The 19748-nt window shown below is 36.7% G+C and overlaps 1 protein-coding gene across 2 annotated transcripts in view; it reads left to right on the top strand.

The window, feature by feature from the left end:
- Nucleotides 1-19748, top strand: part of AGAP2 (ArfGAP with GTPase domain, ankyrin repeat and PH domain 2) — a 636919-nt gene that overhangs the window by 358178 nt on the left and 258993 nt on the right. For both annotated transcript variants that reach the window (XM_053708205.1, XM_053708204.1), the window contains exons 2-3: nucleotides 11009-11067; nucleotides 15227-15314. In XM_053708205.1, the coding sequence (XP_053564180.1) occupies nucleotides 11009-11067; nucleotides 15227-15314 (147 nt within the window). The remainder of the gene's footprint in view (nucleotides 1-11008; nucleotides 11068-15226; nucleotides 15315-19748) is intronic.

Below are 19748 nucleotides of genomic sequence, written 5' to 3'. Positions count from 1 at the left end.
ATCTAACGAAATTAATTAACTCTTATTAAATAAATTATTCCTATTTAAAGCTAAATACTTACCTGTAAAATAAATCCTAATATAGCTACAATATAAATTATAATTATATTATAGCTATTTTAGGATTTATATTTATTTTACAGGTAACTTTGTATTTATTTTAACCAGGTACAATAGCTATTAAATAGTTAAGAACTATTTAATAGCTAAAATAGTTAAAATAATTACAAATTTACCTGTAAAAGAAATCCTAACCTAAGTTACAAATAAACCTAACACTAGACTATCAATAAATTAATTAAATAAACTACCTACAATTACCTACAATTAACCTAACACTACACTATCAATAAATTATTTAAATACAATTGCTACAAATAAATACAATTAAATAAACTAGCTAAAGTACAAAAAATAAAAAAGAACTAAGTTACAAAAAATAAAAAAATATTTACAAACATAAGAAAAATATTACAACAATTTTAAACTAATTACACCTACTCTAAGCCCCCTAATAAAATAACAAAGCCCCCCAAAATAAAAAATGCCCTACCCTATTCTAAATTACTAAAGTTCAAAGCTCTTTTACCTTACCAGCCCTGAACAGGGCCCTTTGCGGGGCATGCCCCAAGAAATACAGCTCTTTTGCCTGTAAAAAAAAACATTCAATACCCAAGCCCCCCAACATTACAACCCACCACCCACATACCCCTAATCTAACCCAAACCCCCCTTAAATAAACCTAACACTAAGCCCCTGAAGATCATCCTACCTTGTCTTCACCTCACCGGGTATCACACCGATCCGTCCAGAAGAGCTCCTCCGATGTCCTGATCCAAGCCCAAGCGGGGGGCTGAAGAGGTCCATGATCCGGCTGAAGTCTTCATCCAAGCGGGGCAGAAGAGGTCTTCCATCCGATTGAAGTCTTCATCCAAGCGGCATCCATCCGGAGCGAAGCAGCAGCATCCTGAAGACCTCCACCGCGGAACATCCATCCTGGCCGACGACTGAACGACGAATGACGGTTCCTTTAAATGACGTCATCCAAGATGGCGTCCCTCGAATTCCGATTGGCTGATAGGATTCTATCAGCCAATCGGAATTAAGGTAGGAATATTCTGATTGGCTGATGGAATCAGCCAATCAGAATCAAGTTCAATCCGATTGGCTGATCCGATCAGCCAATCAGATTGAGTTCGCATTCTATTGGCTGTTCCGATCAGCCAATAGAATGCAAGCTCAATCTGATTGGCTGATTGGATCAGCCAATCGGATTGAACTTGATTCTGATTGGCTGATTCCATCAGCCAATCAGAATATTCCTACCTTAATTCCGATTGGCTGATAGAATCCTATCAGCCAATCGGAATTCGAGGGACGCCATCTTGGATGACGTCATTTAAAGGAACCGTCATTCGTCGTTCAGTCGTCGGCCAGGATGGATGTTCCGCGGTGGAGGTCTTCAGGATGCTGCTGCTTCGCTCCGGATGGATGCCGCTTGGATGAAGACTTCAATTGGATGGAAGACCTCTTCTGCCCCGCTTGGATGAAGACTTCAGCCGGATCATGGACCTCTTCAGCCCCCCGCTTGGGCTTGGATCAGGACATTGGAGGAGCTCTTCTGGATGGATCGGTGTGATACCCGGTGAGGTGAAGACAAGGTAGGATGATCTTCAGGGGCTTAGTGTTAGGTTTATTTAAGGGGGGTTTGGGTTAGATTAGGGGTATGTGGGTGGTGGGTTGTAATGTTGGGGGGCTTGGGTATTGTATGTTTTTTTTTACAGGCAAAAGAGCTGTATTTCTTGGGGCATGCCCCGCAAAGGGCCCTGTTCAGGGCTGGTAAGGTAAAAGAGCTTTGAACTTTAGTAATTTAGAATAGGGTAGGGCATTTTTTTTATTTTGGGGGGCTTTGTTATTTTATTAGGGGGCTTAGAGTAGGTGTAATTAGTTTAAAATTGTTGTAATATTTTTCTTATGTTTGTAAATATTTTTTTATTTTTTGTAACTTAGTTATTTTTTATTTTTTGTACTTTAGCTAGTTTATTTAATTGTATTTATTTGTAGCAATTGTATTTAATTAATTTATTGATAGTGTAGTGTTAGGTTAATTGTAGGTAATTGTAGGTAGTTTATTTAATTAATTTATTGATAGTCTAGTGTTAGGTTTATTTGTAACTTAGGTTAGGATTTCTTTTACATGTAAATTTGTAATTATTTTAACTATTTTAGCTATTAAATAGTTCTTAACTATTTAATAGCTATTGTACCTGGTTAAAATAAATACAAAGTTACCTGTAAAATAAATATAAATCCTAAAATAGCTATAATATAATTATAATTTATATTGTAGCTATATTAGGATTTATTTTACAGGTAAGTATTTAGCTTTAAATAGGAATAATTTAGTTAATAAGAGTTAATTAATTTTGTTAGATTTAAATTATATTTAACTTAGGGGGTGTTAGTGTTAGGGTTAGACTTAGCTTTAGGGGTTAATACATTTATTAGAATAGCGGTGAGCTCCAGTCGGCAGATTAGGGGTTAATGTTTGAAGTTAGGTGTCGGCGATGTTAGGGAGGGCAGATTAGGGGTTAATACTATTTATTATAGGGTTAGTGAGGCGGATTAGGGGTTAATAGCTTTATTATAGTAGCGCTCAGGTCCGGTCGGCAGATTAGGGGTTAATAAGTGTAGGCAGGTGGAGGCGACGTTGAGGGGGGCAGATTAGGGGTTAATAAATATAATACAGGGGTCGGCGGTGTTAGGGGCAGCAGATTAGGGGTACATAAGTATAACGTAGGTGGCGGTCGGCAGATTAGGGGTTAAAAATTTTTTTCGAGTGTCGGCGATGTGGGGGGACCTCGGTTTAGGGGTACATAGGTAGTTTATGGGTGTTAGTGTACTTTAGAGCACAGTAGTTAAGAGCTTTATAAACCGGCGTTAGCCCAGAAAGCTCTTAACTACTGACTTTTTTCCTGTGGCTGGAGTTTTGTCGTTAGATGTCTAACGCTCACTTCAGAGACGACTCTAAATACCGGAGTTAGAAAAATCCCATTGAAAAGATAGGATACGCAATTTACGTAAGGGGATCTGCGGTATGGAAAAGTCGCGGCTGAAAAGTGAGCGTTAGACCCTATTTTGAGTGACTCCAAATACCGGCGGTAGCCTAAAACCAGCGTTAGGAGCCTCTAACGCTGGTTTTCACGGCTAACGCCAAACTCTAAATCTAGGCCAGATCTTTAGAAAGGTATTCATATATGGGTAAAGCCCAACTCCCCTTGTATGACTCTAACATTTCTCTGGGATGAATACATCAATGCCAAGTAGATGCACTTTTAAACTATAGTTTTTTTTATTCATACATCACAAGTACAGTTATTATATTATTACTATGTCTTTTATGTGACTTCTGCACCTAAAACCTATATATGATTAAAATGATTATTAACTACATATGTTAGACTTTAGAAACTGATGCCCATTGTTGTTTTGTTTGTTTGATTTTATTTTGTTATATTTATTTTGAATTTGCACATACCCTAAAGGATTTATGGATAAATCTACTGCTTTTGTTATAATAACCAGGGGTCTCAGAGGTCTAAACTGACACTGAGCCCATACCTATAAGGGACCCATCTGGACCTGAAATCAGTAATGGTGTCACCACAGGGGGGCTCCCGTATCAGGTGTGGTCCCTCTGTATGCCCCCTACAAAACAGGACTTACAGTAACAAAATGTTTGAATTTGACTTAACAAATATTGAAGTTTAAAAAATATAAAAGGAATTTTTCTGGGTGTAAAAAAGGTGTCATCCTCAGTATAACTACTAAAGTGCAAACTACAAAGTAAAACACTGTGGCACAGAATACAAGTGGAGCGCTAAATCTTATAGGCTCCAATGGGAGCCTCGTTCTCATGCCATGAGACACGGCATGAGAACCTTGTGCAGCGAAGGGGGTAAGCAGCTCTGTGATGGCAGCAAAGTGTAAATATATATGTATATGCTTATATACATATATGTTTACTGGGAACACACAGTTCCCATAGACCGCAATGTAAAGGCACTTTTCAGTGCTGTTTTCTTCAACAACCCACACCAGCGAAATTTAAAACCCCAAAACTACTATATACAGATATTTTATTCAAAAATAAAGATGCTGCTATCTTTATTTATTAATAAAATTTATAACACTAGTTTTTTGGGGCATTTTGTGGACATTTATAAAATTAACCACTTGTAATGGCTGGTTATTTATTTTGCCTGTTTGCTGGCGCGTGATAAATTAGCACTCCACTTGTAATCTAGCCCAATATAAATAAAAGTCAAACATGTTAAATCATAGCAGACATGACAAATATGTGCAATATATACAATAAAATGAACAATATATATATATACTTCCTATAGATCATTCCATAAGTGAAATGTCCCCATTCAAAACATTTATAGTCTAAGAAAAAAAAAGTGATGTAATAATGGCAGGATTTACAAGATGGCTAACAGAGTCTAAACAGAAAATGTTGTCATCATACTTCAATAGGAAGTGCATATCCTCTGGCTTAGGCTAACCAGGGGAGGGAAGGATGATTCACAGTCACAGTAAAGCAGCAACACTTCCTCTCGTGTGGTGCTGGCTCCGTCTTTGCTGATAACAAACAACCAGAAAGGATCCTTTTGAAATGGGAGGGCTCTACCACAGCATTTGCCCAAGGGCCCATGTATGTTTAGTTATGCCCCTAAAGAGGACATAAGTGTTAAAAAAGAATTGTTGTAATTAGGGATGCACCAAAATTTTTGGCTATTTCGGTTTTCGGTATTTTTGCCTGTTATTTTCGGTAAAATTATTGTGTAGCATGTTTCAAACTTGATGCTAGCCTAGAGCTGCTGTTTAAGTTCATTACTTGACTTACTGTTCTGCATGTAATGAGTTTTCTAGGACTATACTTTATTTGGATAATTGGTAAAAAAAAACAACTGTTAAATATAATTCTGTTACATAGAACTAAATGAAGAATAATACAGCATATTGATATTTATAATTGTTTTAAGTAGGGATGCACCAAAATTTTGGTCGCAGAAACATTTTGGCCGAAAATTGCATTTTTTGACTGTTTTTTTTTTTCTTGGTAAAATTATTGTGTAGCATATTATTGTTTTAAGATATTTTTGTCCAATTTTAGTGTGTTACTTTCAATAAAAGTGTGGGCTTTTTTTTATTGGCTCTAATTATGCAAAAAAAAAAAAAAACTAAAAAAAATTAATTTGAAAAAATACATTTTCGGTATCCGTTTCGGTTTTCGGCCAAGTGCATCCCGGATTTTCGGATTCGGTTTCGGTCCAGAATTTCCATTTCGGTGCATCACTAGTTGTAATATGTCAGTTATGTGTAAGCAATAGAACAATAGAAACACTCTGAGCTCCATTAATCAAGCTGCAGATGTGGCGCTCTTGAGGTGCAGACTAGCATGAGCGAGCATTCAGTCAATAGCTAAGAAGCAATAGTCATCAGACCACTGTTTGTTATGCTTTTTAACAAAAGAGGCGCCTCATTATCACTTTCACATCCCTTTAACATCACCAGTGTAAAAGTTTTTAAATCAGATTAGCAGGTGTGAGATGTTCATTAAAAGAGATTCAAAACAAAATGTATTTTTTTGTATATCATCTCCTTTTAGCCCATCACTTGTAATCTTGCCCATGTGTATGAGCCTTTTATTTATATATGGGCTAAAATGTTTTCATTTGCCTGAGTCTACTCTATCTAAATAGTATACTGTAGGTACTTATGCAGTTGATTACAATAATCTGAATTATTTTGACTATTCCTGGCTTCTTGTTGTTCTTCTTTTGTTTTAATGTTTGTGATCAGTCATCAGGTTCCATCAGTAAACCAAATTGTATGTATTTCCTCTTTGGCTGGCAAGTATCCCAGCCTTTATGATCAACTGACCTCTTGTCAAGAAGGGAACTCCTTTACACTACTTGAGGAACAGGGTTGGAGAACCTATGATAAGAGTGTTTACTAGCACCTTGCCTCTAGGCTAACAATATGCTGCTAGGCTTTATCCATTGCAAAAGTAGTACTTAATATTGACTTGTGAATAAATTATATTTTAAATTAAAGATATTTGAATCTCTCTTTTAATGTCCCTTTAAATGGTCATGACACCCCTCCCCCCCCAAGACTTAGATAGAGCATGCAAACAACCTTCTAATTTACATCTAGTATCAAATTTTCTTTGTTCTATTGGTATCCCGCACATGTCTAGATGGCAGCACTTGTTCCTACATTGTAGTGCCCCAGACACCTACCTGGGTATCTGTTCAACAAAGAATACCCTGAGAATGAAGCAAACGTTACAATAGAAGTAAAATGGTTTTTGGGTTTCATATACTTTAAGTTTAAAAAAATATTATAGACAATTTTGGCCTACTTTATTTTACAAGAAGATAGAAAGAGTGAGGCCAAAGGGAATACAATGATATTGAGTTGAGAGAAGGCAACACTAAAAGCCTAGAGTAGAATGAAATCTCAATACAATTCTGGTGTTCAAGCTTCTGCCTTGCATTACATTGCACGCTCCAGAAGACCTTTGTTTAAATACTTAACCAAATCATCTATAATCCTCCAACTATAACAACAACTTCCTTTCCTTTATAGTAAAGTTTTTCTCTGCACAGACAAAGAACACCTTCCTGACAGGCTGACTAATTAGATATTACCGCTGTTTAAAGCCTGTTGTACAAAACAGATGTCTGAAATTCAAAGGATTCTCTTGGGAGATGTAAGAGAACTTCTTTTATTACAATATAAGGAAACTGCCACTCAGAAAACTCAGGTCATGCTGTGATACACACCGTAATCATTGAAATGTATCTAGTTTTCTGCTAGAAAATACTATGAGAAACTGGTCCAGCATAATCATGTTCATCAACAGCAATTCTTAATTTCATGTGTGATGAAAGTCCAAAAGTAGGTAATGGCCAGCGCCCCCTTCTGTTATTCACCAGAATAAATCATTAAAACATAAATTGTTTATGCTTCTAGAGCTATTTGTTTGTACATTCATTTAACAAGTTGTACAGTAAGGATAATAATGGGCTTTTTTTGCCACAATAACAATTCATTGTATGTTAAATTATAAGATATTCTTTCACATATATTGTTTTATATTTTCCAGGTTCTGAATTTAAGCGATTACCTTTTTGTTTAAAGGGAAATGTATTGCAAAAAATTCAGTAATAACAATTACTGTTAATTCTCATATTTACAAAACATGGTGTGTGTTATTAGTGTGCTTTGTTACTCTCTGCTGTCTTGTTTAATTATTTATAATGCACAACTTAGTGCTTTTTTGTAAGATTTAGAGGCCATATTAAATTATATATATATATATATATATATATATATATATATATATATATATATATATATATATATATATATATATATAGGCTTGAAATAAGCACTAGTCCAGGAAGAGTAGGAAATTGCAGCGGACGAGTGAAATATTTCCTGTCTTTAACATTGACTGGACTTGTAACATTTTCCCACTAACTAGTAAACATATATATACACACACACATACATACACATTAAGGGGAGATTAATAAAATACATTTATCCCCCACCAAAGTGAAATATTTGCTGTATTCTGTGTTGAGAAGTATATTTGAAATATTTGTCACTATAATGATAAAACTTATAAAACTATATAGAGTTTACAAATTATTTTGTGAGGAATAAAGGCTTGGTAACTAAAACATTTATAAATAGATAAGGAAGCAGATGTGTGTGTATATGTCTGTGTGTTGTATTATATAGCAGTGGTTTTGTAATCCTCAAGTAATTCTAATGGGGTAGGTTTTTACATGCCCTTATAACTTTCCTGGAAACACCAGGCCTAGTCCTCATTTGTCACTTGAGTCTCATTACAAATCACATCTATCTAAACAACCATCTATTTTCTGACATTCAGTAACAGGAACATCTGTGTTCATTAAAGGAGACCTGCTGCTTACAGAATCCCTCAGCTTCAGGCTGCTATACATATTTTGTTGTTGTGCAAGACATTAAGTAACCACCTATGTAACATTAAATACATTTATAGTAAATAAAAAGAGGACAAACATTGCCAGCTGGGGTCAGAGAGATTCTATAAGTAACAGCAGGTCTTCCATTGTAAACATAGAAACCTATGTTGTACAGTTCCACCAGATGCCCTTACCTCCCAACATACCCTGGAGACTATTTAGGATGGGTGAGGTAGTGGCTTAGATAGGAAGGTCCACAGAAAATCAGGGGAGATGTCACATAATCTTGGGGATGGAAAGGATGTGAAGATGTGTGGAGAGTTGGACAGAGCTAGGCAGGGAAAGAATGGGTTGGGGCCATTGGCATATGGTCCTTGACAACCCAGAGCTTGTAAAGTTGTTGGAGGAACATCAGACAGAACTCCCAGAATGTGACAATCCCACAAATTGTCGGGCATTTTGGAGCTCTGCAAACCCTCTCCAGAATTTTCAAATATTAGGAGCTGCATTTGTAGGACATGTCTACTTAGGTTAATATGTAAATAAACCATTGATTTATCTGGCTGAAGAAAAACCTTAAAATCTTTCTTATTATGGGAACTTGAGGAATGGAGTTTAGAAATACTGCTGAAAGCTATATATGTGTTATTAAATTGTGTGTAAATATTTTAAAACTGGAGTGTCCAGCTCCAGCACTCGAAGCAAAGCATAGTGTGGATCTCTCAACTCTAGAAGATTAAAGGGACATAAAACCCATTTTTTTATGATTCAGATAGGGCATACAATTTTAAACAACTTTTCAATTTACTCCCATTATCAAATTTGCTTTGTTCACTTGGTATCCTTTGTTGAAGGAGCATCAATGTACTAAAGAGAGATAGCTGGAGCCAATAACAGAAGGCAAATATTAGCAGCTGGCTCCCAGTAGTGCATTGCTGCTCCTGAATTTGCCTTGGTATGCTTTTTAGCAAAATGTACCAAGGTAATGAAGAAAATTAGATAACAGAAATACATTTGAAAGATGTTTAAAATCACATACTCTATGTGAATCATAAATGTTTTATTTTAATATTATGGTCCCTTTAATGAAAATGACTTAGTTTGGTTGACCATTCTGCCGTTCAATTAAACAAAAAAAACTTAATTCCACCACTGGTTCATTACCCCTTGGAAAGCCTCCAAAACTAAGCCAAAATTATAACTGCAACAGAATCCAACACTATTTTTGTTAAATGATTATATATATGCCATAGGGGTGCATATTTATGAATAATTTTAAGTTTGTTTTAATTAAAATTACAACTTTATAATGTGTTACTAAAATTCAAATTGAATAATGGGTCATATAGTTAGTACCTATATAAAGTTACTGTAAAAAGTTAAGGTCCAAGGTTATATTTTACACTCTTTGAACCAGTTAAAAAGAACTTCATAACTGATGCATTAACTAAAGCAGCTTTTTGTCAACAAGAATTCATTTTTATGCCCTTTTTTATTATTGATTTCCCTGTTCCCATCCCATAGATCAAAAGGACCTTTGCTAAGCAATCACAACCCTGTTGGTATGGATTTGGTTACAGAGGCCTCCACTGGTAATGTGCATTTGGCAGTTTCCTTAGCTGCCAATTGCGGAAGAATGTGGCCAATTGCGGCATTTAGCTTTTTTCAGACCCAGTTTTCTTCTTGTGAAAGTGCAATACACTAGGATCTGGATTTGCACAGTGTGTGTTGCATTTTCAAAATAAGAAATCCGGTGTTCTATCATTTTTTGCTGACGTAGTTTGCTCATGCACATTATCATCTGCAGCAAAATTGAATGCATATGTTTACTCCCCGCATTTCTCTTTTTTTCTTGATAAAGGCTAAGGGGTAGATTTATCAAATGTTGGGTGGACATGATCCACTGTAGCGGATCATGTCTGCCGACATCGATAAATGCTGACAGCATATGCTGGTGGCATTTATCATTGCACAAGCATTTCTGGTTAAATGCTTGTGCAAAGCCGCTCCCTGCACATTCTGTCAATCATCCCAATCGTAAGCGGATTAGTTAAGGAGCTTAACTTAAGTTTCCGGCGGACCTGAAACTTCGGGGGTAGATTGCAGCATCCGCTGCTTGATAAATCTACCCCTAAATGTACCCGTGCAGTCGTGTACGCTCAGCTCCCTAAGTGTACCCGTGCACGCTCAGCTCTCAGGGTGGGTGGCGCTTTTACACCCACGGAATGTCACACCTTCTGCTTCCTTCAGATCACTTACTGACTTTGTCATATATTCCAGTTCCTTTACTTATGTCATCAATCACTTTGTAGCCATTATTGTTACATCCTCTCCAGCCAATCTAAAGGACTTTCTTTATATCATGAAACAATTAACCAGAGATCTGAAGCTGCGCTATCCCGACGCGCATTAACTTCAATTGCGCTCAATGTTTACTTTCAACTTGTAATACAAGCACTACATCTGATGCGCACAAACAGCCGAGATACACCTGATATCGCTTGCGCGCAACTGTTAGTGCGCCACTCGTAATCTGGCCCTTTATGGGGATGACATTTTCATAATGTCCCCATAAACATTCAGCATTCCTGTACTTGAAGGCATAAGTTATGTGTATTTATTTGCTTGCGTGATTTGCATTCTAAGGGGCATATAATTAATTATAATTAATGTTGCTTTAATAGAAGAGTAGATGTATTTATTATGATTGTCCACGCATTTCACAAGTCTATAGAAAGATTAATTGAATTATACAAGTGTTACTTTACCCGTGTACCACCTTCTATATATTGCAGAAACCCAGAAATGCTATTTTAGTTTAGTATATCTGGATGGAGTACCTGCATTCTACTATAGATTCAAATGATATACTTTAATAAAGGCATACATTGCAATAATTTAAAGTTTTCAACTTGTGCACTGCCTTAAGAGGTTTAGAAGCTTTGCTGATATTTTAATGTCTTTTTTTTCAGAATGCATTGTAAATAGTCAGGAATGGACTCTCAGTCGTACTATACCAGAACTCAGAGTGGTAAGTCTTTTAACATATATTTTAATTCATGAAGCACTGTATGTTGCTCTAAGCCCAGTGTGCTATAATTGCTTGTTGGTTTACTTTCCTGCCTTCTGCTATCTTTGTTTCTTTCTAATTCATTTTAACTTTTTTAGTTTCATCATTCCCATGCTTTTAAACAACTAATTGAGAACTTAACCCTGGCACTAACATAAGTTTTTGCCTTTGACTTTTGAATGTGTTTTTATATAAACCCTTGCTACAAGACACTGTTCTCAAGGTTAGAGCAACACACAGACCAATATCACCTGCATACTTCTGATGCCAAACTGTTACTGAGCATGTCTTGATTTTTGTTTTCAGTTGTTTGCTTGTACTGAGTATACTTGAAATAAAATTAAGATAAACAACTGCTGCTCATTATTTTACAAAAACAAACAGACACTATCTTTATGCCAATTTTTTTATGAAGATTGCTGATTTTTTGGCTAATTGTTTCTGTATCTTTACATTGAAAACATTTTTTTTCAACTCCAATAATAATAACCAACCAATGTACTTCAAATTTTCTGCATTTCCAGTCACTGATGGTGTTTACTTTCAAACAAAATTCCTTCATCCAGTCTAGGGATACATATGCTTAAAATATTACACTGACAAACATTCTGATTAGTTTCAACTTGAAAACAATGGCCCAGATTACGAGTTTTGCGTTAGAGGCTATGCGGTGCTAATGAGCAGTTTTGTCTCACCGCTCACTTACCTGCAGCGCTGGTATTACGGGTTTTTACAAACCCGGCGTAAAAAGGCAAGAAGTGAGCGTTGAGCAAAATTTTGCTCCAATATCAGCGCTGCTTAAGTCGGCTGAAAAAAAGCCTAACACTTGCCAAAAAGCAGCGTAAAACTCCCTAAAGCAGCCCCATTGATTCCTATGGGGAAAAAAAAATATGTCTACACCTAACACCCTAACATGAACCCCTGAGTCTAAACACTCCTAATCTTACACTTATTAACCCCTAATCTGCCGCCCCCGACATCGCCGACACCTGCATTATATTATTAACCCCTAATCTGCAGCTCCAGACACCGACACCACCTACATTATACTTATTAACCCCTAATCTGCTGCCCCCAACATCGCCGACACCTACATTATATTTATTAACCCATCTGCCGCCCCCAACGTCGCCGCCACTATACTAAATGTATTAACCCCTAAACCTAAGTCTAACCCTAAACCTAACACCCCCTAACTTAAATAGAATTACAATAAATCTAAATAAAATTACTATAATTAACTACATTATTCCTATTTAAAACTAAATACTTACCTATAAAATAAACCCTAAGATAGCTACAATATAACTAGTAGTTACATTGTAGCTATCTTAGGGTTTATTTTTATTTTACAGGCAAGTTTGTATTTATTTTAACTAGGTAGAATAATTATTAAATAGTTATTAACTATTTAATAACTACCTAGCTAAAATAAATACAAAAGTACCTGTAAAATAAAACCTAACCTAAGTTACACTAACACCTAACACTACACTACAATTAAATAAATAAATTAACTAAATTAAATACAATTACCTAAAGTACAAAAAAACACTAAATTACAGAAAATAAAAAACAAATTACAGAAATTTAAACTAATTACACCTAATCTAATAGCCCTATTAAAATAAAAAGCCCCCCCAAAATAAAAAAACCCTAGCCTGAGCTAAGCTACCAATAGCCCTTAAAAGGGCCTTTTGCAGGGCATTGCCCCAAAGTAATCAGCTCTTTTACCTGTAAAAAAAAATACAAACAACCCCCCCAACAGTAAAACCCACCACCCACACAACCAACCCCACAAATAAAATACTAGCTAAAAAAAAACTAAGCTCCCCATTGCCCTGAAAAGGGCATTTGGATGGGCATTGCCCTTAAAAGGGCAGTAAGCTCTTTTTCCGCCCAAAGTCCCTAACCTAAAAATAAAAGCCACCCAATACACCCTTAAAAAACCTAACACTAACCCCCTGAAGATCGACTTACCGGGAGACGTCTTCATCCAAGCCAGGCAAAATGGTCCTCCAGACGGGCAGAAGTCTTCATTCAAACCGGGCATAAGTGGTCTTCATCCATTCGGCGCGGAGCGGGTCCATCTTTAAGACATCCGACGCGGAGCATCCTCTTCATCCGATGACTAAAACAGAATGATGGTACCTTTAAGTGACGTAATCCAAGATGGTGTCCCTTAGATTCCGATTGGCTGATAGAATTCTATCAGCCAATCGGAATTAAGGTAGAAAAAATCCTATTGGCTGATGCAATCAGCCAATAGGATTGAGCTTGCATTCTATTGACTGTTCCAATCAGCCAATTTTTTCTACTTTAATTCTGATTGGCTGATAGAATTCTATCAGCCAATCAGAATCTTAGGGATGCCATCTTGGATGACGTTACTTAAAGGTACCTTCATTCTGTGTCCGGTTCGGCAGATTAGGGGTTAAAAATGTTCTTTTAGTGTTTGCGATGTGGGAGGGCCTCGGTTTAGGGGTTAATATGTAGTTTATGGGTGTTAGTGTACTTTTTAGCACTTTAGTTAAGAGTTTTATGCTACGGCTTTGTAGTGTAAAACTCTTAACTACTGACTTTAAAATGCTGTACCAGTCTTGACAGGAGAGGGTCTACCGCTCACTTTTTGGCAGACTCGTAATACCGGCGCTATGCAAGTGCCATCGAAAAAAGAGGATACGCAATTTACGTAAATGGATTTGCGGAATTTCCAAGTCTGGCCAAAAAAGTGAGCGGTACACCTGTACCTACAAGACTCATAATACCAGCGGGCGTTAAAAAGCAGCGTTAGGACCGGCTAACGCTGCTTTTTAAACCTAACGCAAAACTCGTAATCTAGCCGAATATTAATCGCTTTGAGATTATAATTTAAAATGATTAATAATTATTTAGTACATTTTTCCTATAATTTATAATTATGGGGTTTTATAGTTCCCCTGAGTATCTGAAGAGATTAGATAAGGGAAATTTAGATTTTAACATGGTGTCGCTCATTACTTAGAAATTATTTATAGAAAAGTATTTAATTAAAAGTAAAACTAGAAACTTATTTCTTCAATATTTGGCCCAAAACCCTGTAAAATGAAGTGTACCCATAATATGTAAAATGTAATTAAGATTCGAATAGCTTAAGTCACTGACACAAATACTGCATCAATATCCCTGCTTTAGATAAGCTTACAATGGTTTAACTCCATTGACCGGAGGAGACATAAGGAATCATTGTGTCCTATTTAATAACTAGGCCACTAAGACCTATGCATGCCCACTGGTTCTTTGCTGATGACCAAGTCATAATAATATAATTGGTTTTTCAGTCTTCTACCTTTTGGAATTATAAATAATGACATTAGTACAATTATGAAGGTAATTTTATTGCTATGCTCTGTGAACACCGAACATTAAACTTAATTGAAATAATCAAAGAAATAAACAGACGTAGAAAACTGTTTCATTTTGCTGGGAACAGATACTGGATGCTTTTCAAGTGCTGAAGAAGTTGTTAAAGTTACCTATACTCCTAAATGCGGTATATTTAATGTAATTTTGTGGAAGGAAAAGAGCCAGCTAAAAATATGCTACTTATTTAAAGGGACATAAAACTACAACCTAAAATTTATATAAATGTGTTTCAATTTTGAAAATAATCCCCCCCCCCCAAAAAAATATGTATTAGTAAAAATGCTTCTAGAAAAAGTTATAGATTTTTCTGTGCACAAAGAATATGTATTGCTCATGTGCCCTAATTTAAACGTCATGGCAGCTCAAAGTGTCAGCACTGGCATGTATTCTTCAGCGATGACAGTAAAGTGAATTCCTGTGAAGTATACCGTATTTTGTCTGAACAGGAGTGGTATTTGGGTGCAATTGCATTGGGCATATTTGTATATCCTCCATCCACAGTAGAAGCTATCACTGAAACCGTTACACATTTTAATGGAAGCATAATTATTGCTAATACATATGCATGTGTAAACATTGCTGTATTCCAAACTAAAATGCCCTTTAATTGTTTTGTTACAGCACCCATTAAAATGTTTTATATTGGTGGCACATTGCCTTTAAGAATCATCTCTTAACTCTAATGTCTGTGTACAAACTCTATTTGTCTTTCTAGGGAGTTGTGGGTAATATTAAGAGTGCAAAATCTTCCCTTGTGCATCGATTTGTGACAGGTTCCTATCTCGCTTTAGAAGCACCTGAAAGTAAGTACTTATTATAATAAAACGTATTAAAGAGCAAGACAAATATAGCAGATATTTGTATTGTATTATATGCAACAGCAATCTTTTTGTACACTACAACCTCCAAAAAATCATAATTTCTAAACTGTTGGAGTGATTGGGATATATCAACCTCATGAAAAACCTCATGATAGTGAATATTGAATAGAGGGACACATTCAAGCCCATGCGTAACTTCTCATAGCCTTTTATTTTAGTTGCTTAAACAGATATTAAATTTAATGAGTTTATATTGATTTTGAGGCTAACAAAAAGCCATGCTTTTGTACAGCAGTTATTCATTATTATGACTACTAAGGACAACTCTCATATCTGTCTACTTAACCTTATATCTGCTGTAAAGTGTAAAATTAAACGTGGCTTAGGCCAAATTCTTATTAATGCAGCAAACGCTAGGGGCTCCATTTATTAAGCAGCGAATGCAGCTTCGGAGGCCCATCGTTTCAGGTGGGAAGACTGCTGCTCCTTAACCTGTCCAACACCTTTTAGGTAGCAGATTGAAATCATCCCGATCATGTCCGCCAGACATTGCTGAATGAAATGCTTGTGCAATGCCGCCCCCTGCAGATTCACGGCCGCTAGGAGGTGGTGTCATTTAACCCTATCGTATAGGATCGGCGGATTGATATCCGCAGCCTTAGAGGCAGCGGACCAGTTAAGGAGACCACTGCTTCATAATTGCTGTTTCTGGTAGACTTGTTGCGTGGCGAAAAAATTCATTTTGTTTTTTTTCGATTCGGATGTTTTCAAATTTCGTTTTTGGATCGATTCAAATTCGGATACATTTGAATGCATTCGTTTCGGATTTGTTCGGATTCATTCGGATTCAAATAAATTTGGATGTATTCGGTTCGGATTCGATTCGTAAATTTGGAAGTTCGGTATGTGTTAGGTGGGATGTGCTGTGTATTAGACTAGTATTATGTACTTTAATATTAGGTGTAACCCATAGCAGTGTGATATAACCTAATATACAGTACAATACTAGTGTAATTGTGATTAGTCCATGGCCATCCGAATGTTACGAATAAATCCGAACTAATTCGGATTTATTCGTTAGATTCGGTGCTACAGTAATTCGGAAATTCGAATCCATCCGAATCTCCGAATTTGACAAATTCGTACGAATTTAAATTCAGAACGAAACGAAACGCACATGTCTAGTTTCTGGCAAGCCTAAAGGCTCGCAGGGAAACAAGGGCATCAGGGGCCATTCGGCACTTCATAAATCAGCCCCATAAAATACAATTTTAAAAAAGTTTCCAATTTACTTCTATTATAAAATTTGCTTTGTTCTTGTGTTATTCTTTGTTGAAGAGATATCTAGTGACTGGAGCACTACATAACAGGAAACAGTGCTGCCATCTAGTGCTATAGATTATATAGGCAAAACCGTTGCCATATAGTGCTGCAAACACGTGCACACTCCTGAACTTACCTTCCTGGTTTTCAATAAAGGATAACAAGACATCTAAGAAAATTTGATAATAGAAGCACATTGGGAAAGTTGTTTAAAATTGTGTGTTCTATCTGAATCATGAAAGTTTTATGTCCCTTATAAAAGGTGAGATAGTCATTTGTTATTTTTTTTCTCAGCGATTAAAAAATAAATTATATGGAGGTATATTAAAAATAGCCAAATATATTAACCCCTTAACGACCGACGACCTACAGGGTATGTCCTACAAAAAACAGTTGTTAACGTCCAACGACGTACCCTGTACGCCGGCCCTTCAGGGGTTTCAAGCGGTGGAAGCGATCCTGATCGCTTCCATCCGCTTTCAAGGTATTGCCGTGATTCCTCGCTATTGAGGCATCACTGCAATACCTTTTTTTCACACAGTGATGCAGAGAGAGCCACTCTGTGCATTCCGGCCAGCAGTGGGAAATCACTCTCTCGTGCACACACGCCTGCGATCTGGCCGTTTTAGGTTGTGGGAAAGGAGGGGGGAATAATGTTTCGAAAGGGACCTGGGAGGGGGAGGGGGGAGGGTATTGAGGGGGAGCAGCCACACTACAGAAAAGTGGGGTTTATTTAAAAAAAAATGATTGCAAAGTGGGTACTAACAGACAGCTGTCAGTACCCAAAATAGTGGCAAACAGTGGAGGGAGGGTTAGAGTGCAGTTTGGGGGGGGGGGGTGCTCAGGGAAGTTGGGTAGTAAGGGGGGATCCTACACTGCAGAAAATATATAATTTAAAAAGCAAAATAAAAAACAAAAAACAAAACCTTTTTATTTTTATACTGGCAGACTTTCTGCCAGTACTTAAGATGGTGGTGTTAATAGTGAGGTGGGGGAGGGAAGAGAGCTGTTTGAGAGTGGTCAGGGAGGGATCAAGGGGTGGGATGTGTCAGGTGGGAGGCTTATCTCTACACTAAAGTTAACCCTTCAAGCTCCCTACAAACTGCCTAATTAACCCCTTCACTGCTAGCCATAATACACGTGTGGTGCGCAGAGGCATTTAGCAGCCTTCTAATTACCAAAAAGCAATGCCAAAACCATATATGTCTGCTATTTCTGAACAAAGGGGATCCCAGAGAAGCATTTACAACCATTTGTGCCATAATTGCACAAGCTGTTTGTAAATAATTTCAGTGAGAAACATAAAGTTAGTGAAAAAGTTAACAATTTTTATGATTTGATCACATTTGGCGGTGCAATGGTGTATTAGAAAGGATAAAGTATGAAGCAATGTTATCAGGTGCTCGCTGCCAGCCCCCATTCTCCCAAACCGTGTATAGAAGCAGAAAGTGTTGAAAGTGGCGGCGCTGTGTCACCTCCAGGGAACCAAGCTGCCCATGTTCTCTGAGTCAACCTCGGTATTTTCACCTACAAAATAAAAGAGCTCACAATAGTGTAGCAGATTTCAGACAATGTGGTAGGCGCACAAACTGGTTATACTCACGAGATTGCAGTTAAAATAAGCCTTTTATTAAATTTATCACAAAGTTGTCTTCAGGGGCAGCTTCAGGTTTTTTTAAAATACAGCTCATGAAATGGTGAAAGGGTGGCATGAAATATATCAAAATGGGCCTAGATCAATACTTTGGGTTGTCTACTACACTACACTAAAGCTAAAAATTAACCCTACAAGCTACCTAATTAAGCCCGTCACTGCTGGGCATACTACATTTAGCTGCTTTCTAATTACCAAAAAGTAATGCCAAAGTCATAAATGTTTGCTATTTCTGAACAAAGGGGATCCCAGAGAAGCATTTACAACCATTTGTGCCCTAATTGCACAAGCTGTTTGTAAATAATTTCAGTGAGAAACCTAAAGTTTTTGAAAAGGTTAGTAGAAAAAGTGAACTTTTTTTTTTAATTTGATCGCTTTTGTTGGTGAAATGGTGGCATGAAATATACCAAAATGGGCCTAGATCAATACTTTGGGGTGTCTACTAAAAATATATATATATGTGTGAAGGGCTATTCAGGGATTCCTGACAGATATCAGTGTTAAAATGTAACATGCAAATTTTGAAAAAAAAAATGGTTTGGAAATAGCAAAGTGCTACTTGTACTTATTGTCCTATAACTTGCAAAAGAACATGTAAACATTGGGTATTTCTAAACTCAGGACAAAATTTAGAAACTATTTAGCATGATTGTTTTTTGGTGGTTGTAGATGTGTAACAGATTTTGAGGGTCAAAGTTAGAAAAAGTGTGTGTTTTTCGATTTCATCATATTTTATATTTTGTTTATAGTAAATTATAAGATATGATGAAAATAATAGTGTCTTTAGATAGTCCATTTAATGGAGAGAAAAACGGTATATAATATGTGTGGGTACAGTAAATGAGTAAGAGGAAAATTACAGCTAAACACAAACACCTCAGAAAAGTAAAAATAGCCCTGGTCCCAAAATGTAAAAAAATTGAAAAGTGGACTGGTAACTAAGGGGTTAAAGGGCCAATTTAGTAAAAATGATTCATGATTCAGATAGAGCATGCAATTTTAAACAACTTTACATTATACTTCTGTTATCTAATTTACTTACGGCTAGATTATGAGTTTTGCGTTAGGCTTAAAAAGTAGCGTTGGCCGGTCCCAACGCTGCTTTTTAACGCCCGCTGGTATTATGAGTCTTGAAGGTACAGGTGTACCGCTCACTTTTTTAGCCAGACTTGGAAATACCGCAAATCCACTTACGTCAATTGCGTATCCTCTATTTTCAATGGGACTTGCATAGCGACAGTATTACGAGTCTGACAAAAAGTGAGCGGTAGACCCTCTCCTGTCAAGACTGGCACCGCATTTTAAAGTCAGAAGTTAAGAGTTTTACACTACAACACTGTAGCATAAAACTCTTAACTAAAGTGCTATAAAGTACACTAACACCTATAAACTACCTATTAACCCCTAAACCGAGGCCCACACACATCGCAAACACTTAA

Source organism: Bombina bombina, chromosome 3, assembly GCF_027579735.1.
Source record: "Bombina bombina isolate aBomBom1 chromosome 3, aBomBom1.pri, whole genome shotgun sequence".
In the NCBI taxonomy this organism is placed as follows: Eukaryota; Metazoa; Chordata; class Amphibia; order Anura; family Bombinatoridae; genus Bombina; species Bombina bombina.
Note: the sequence above shows the minus strand (reverse complement) of the source record. Positions and strands in the feature narration are given on the sequence as shown.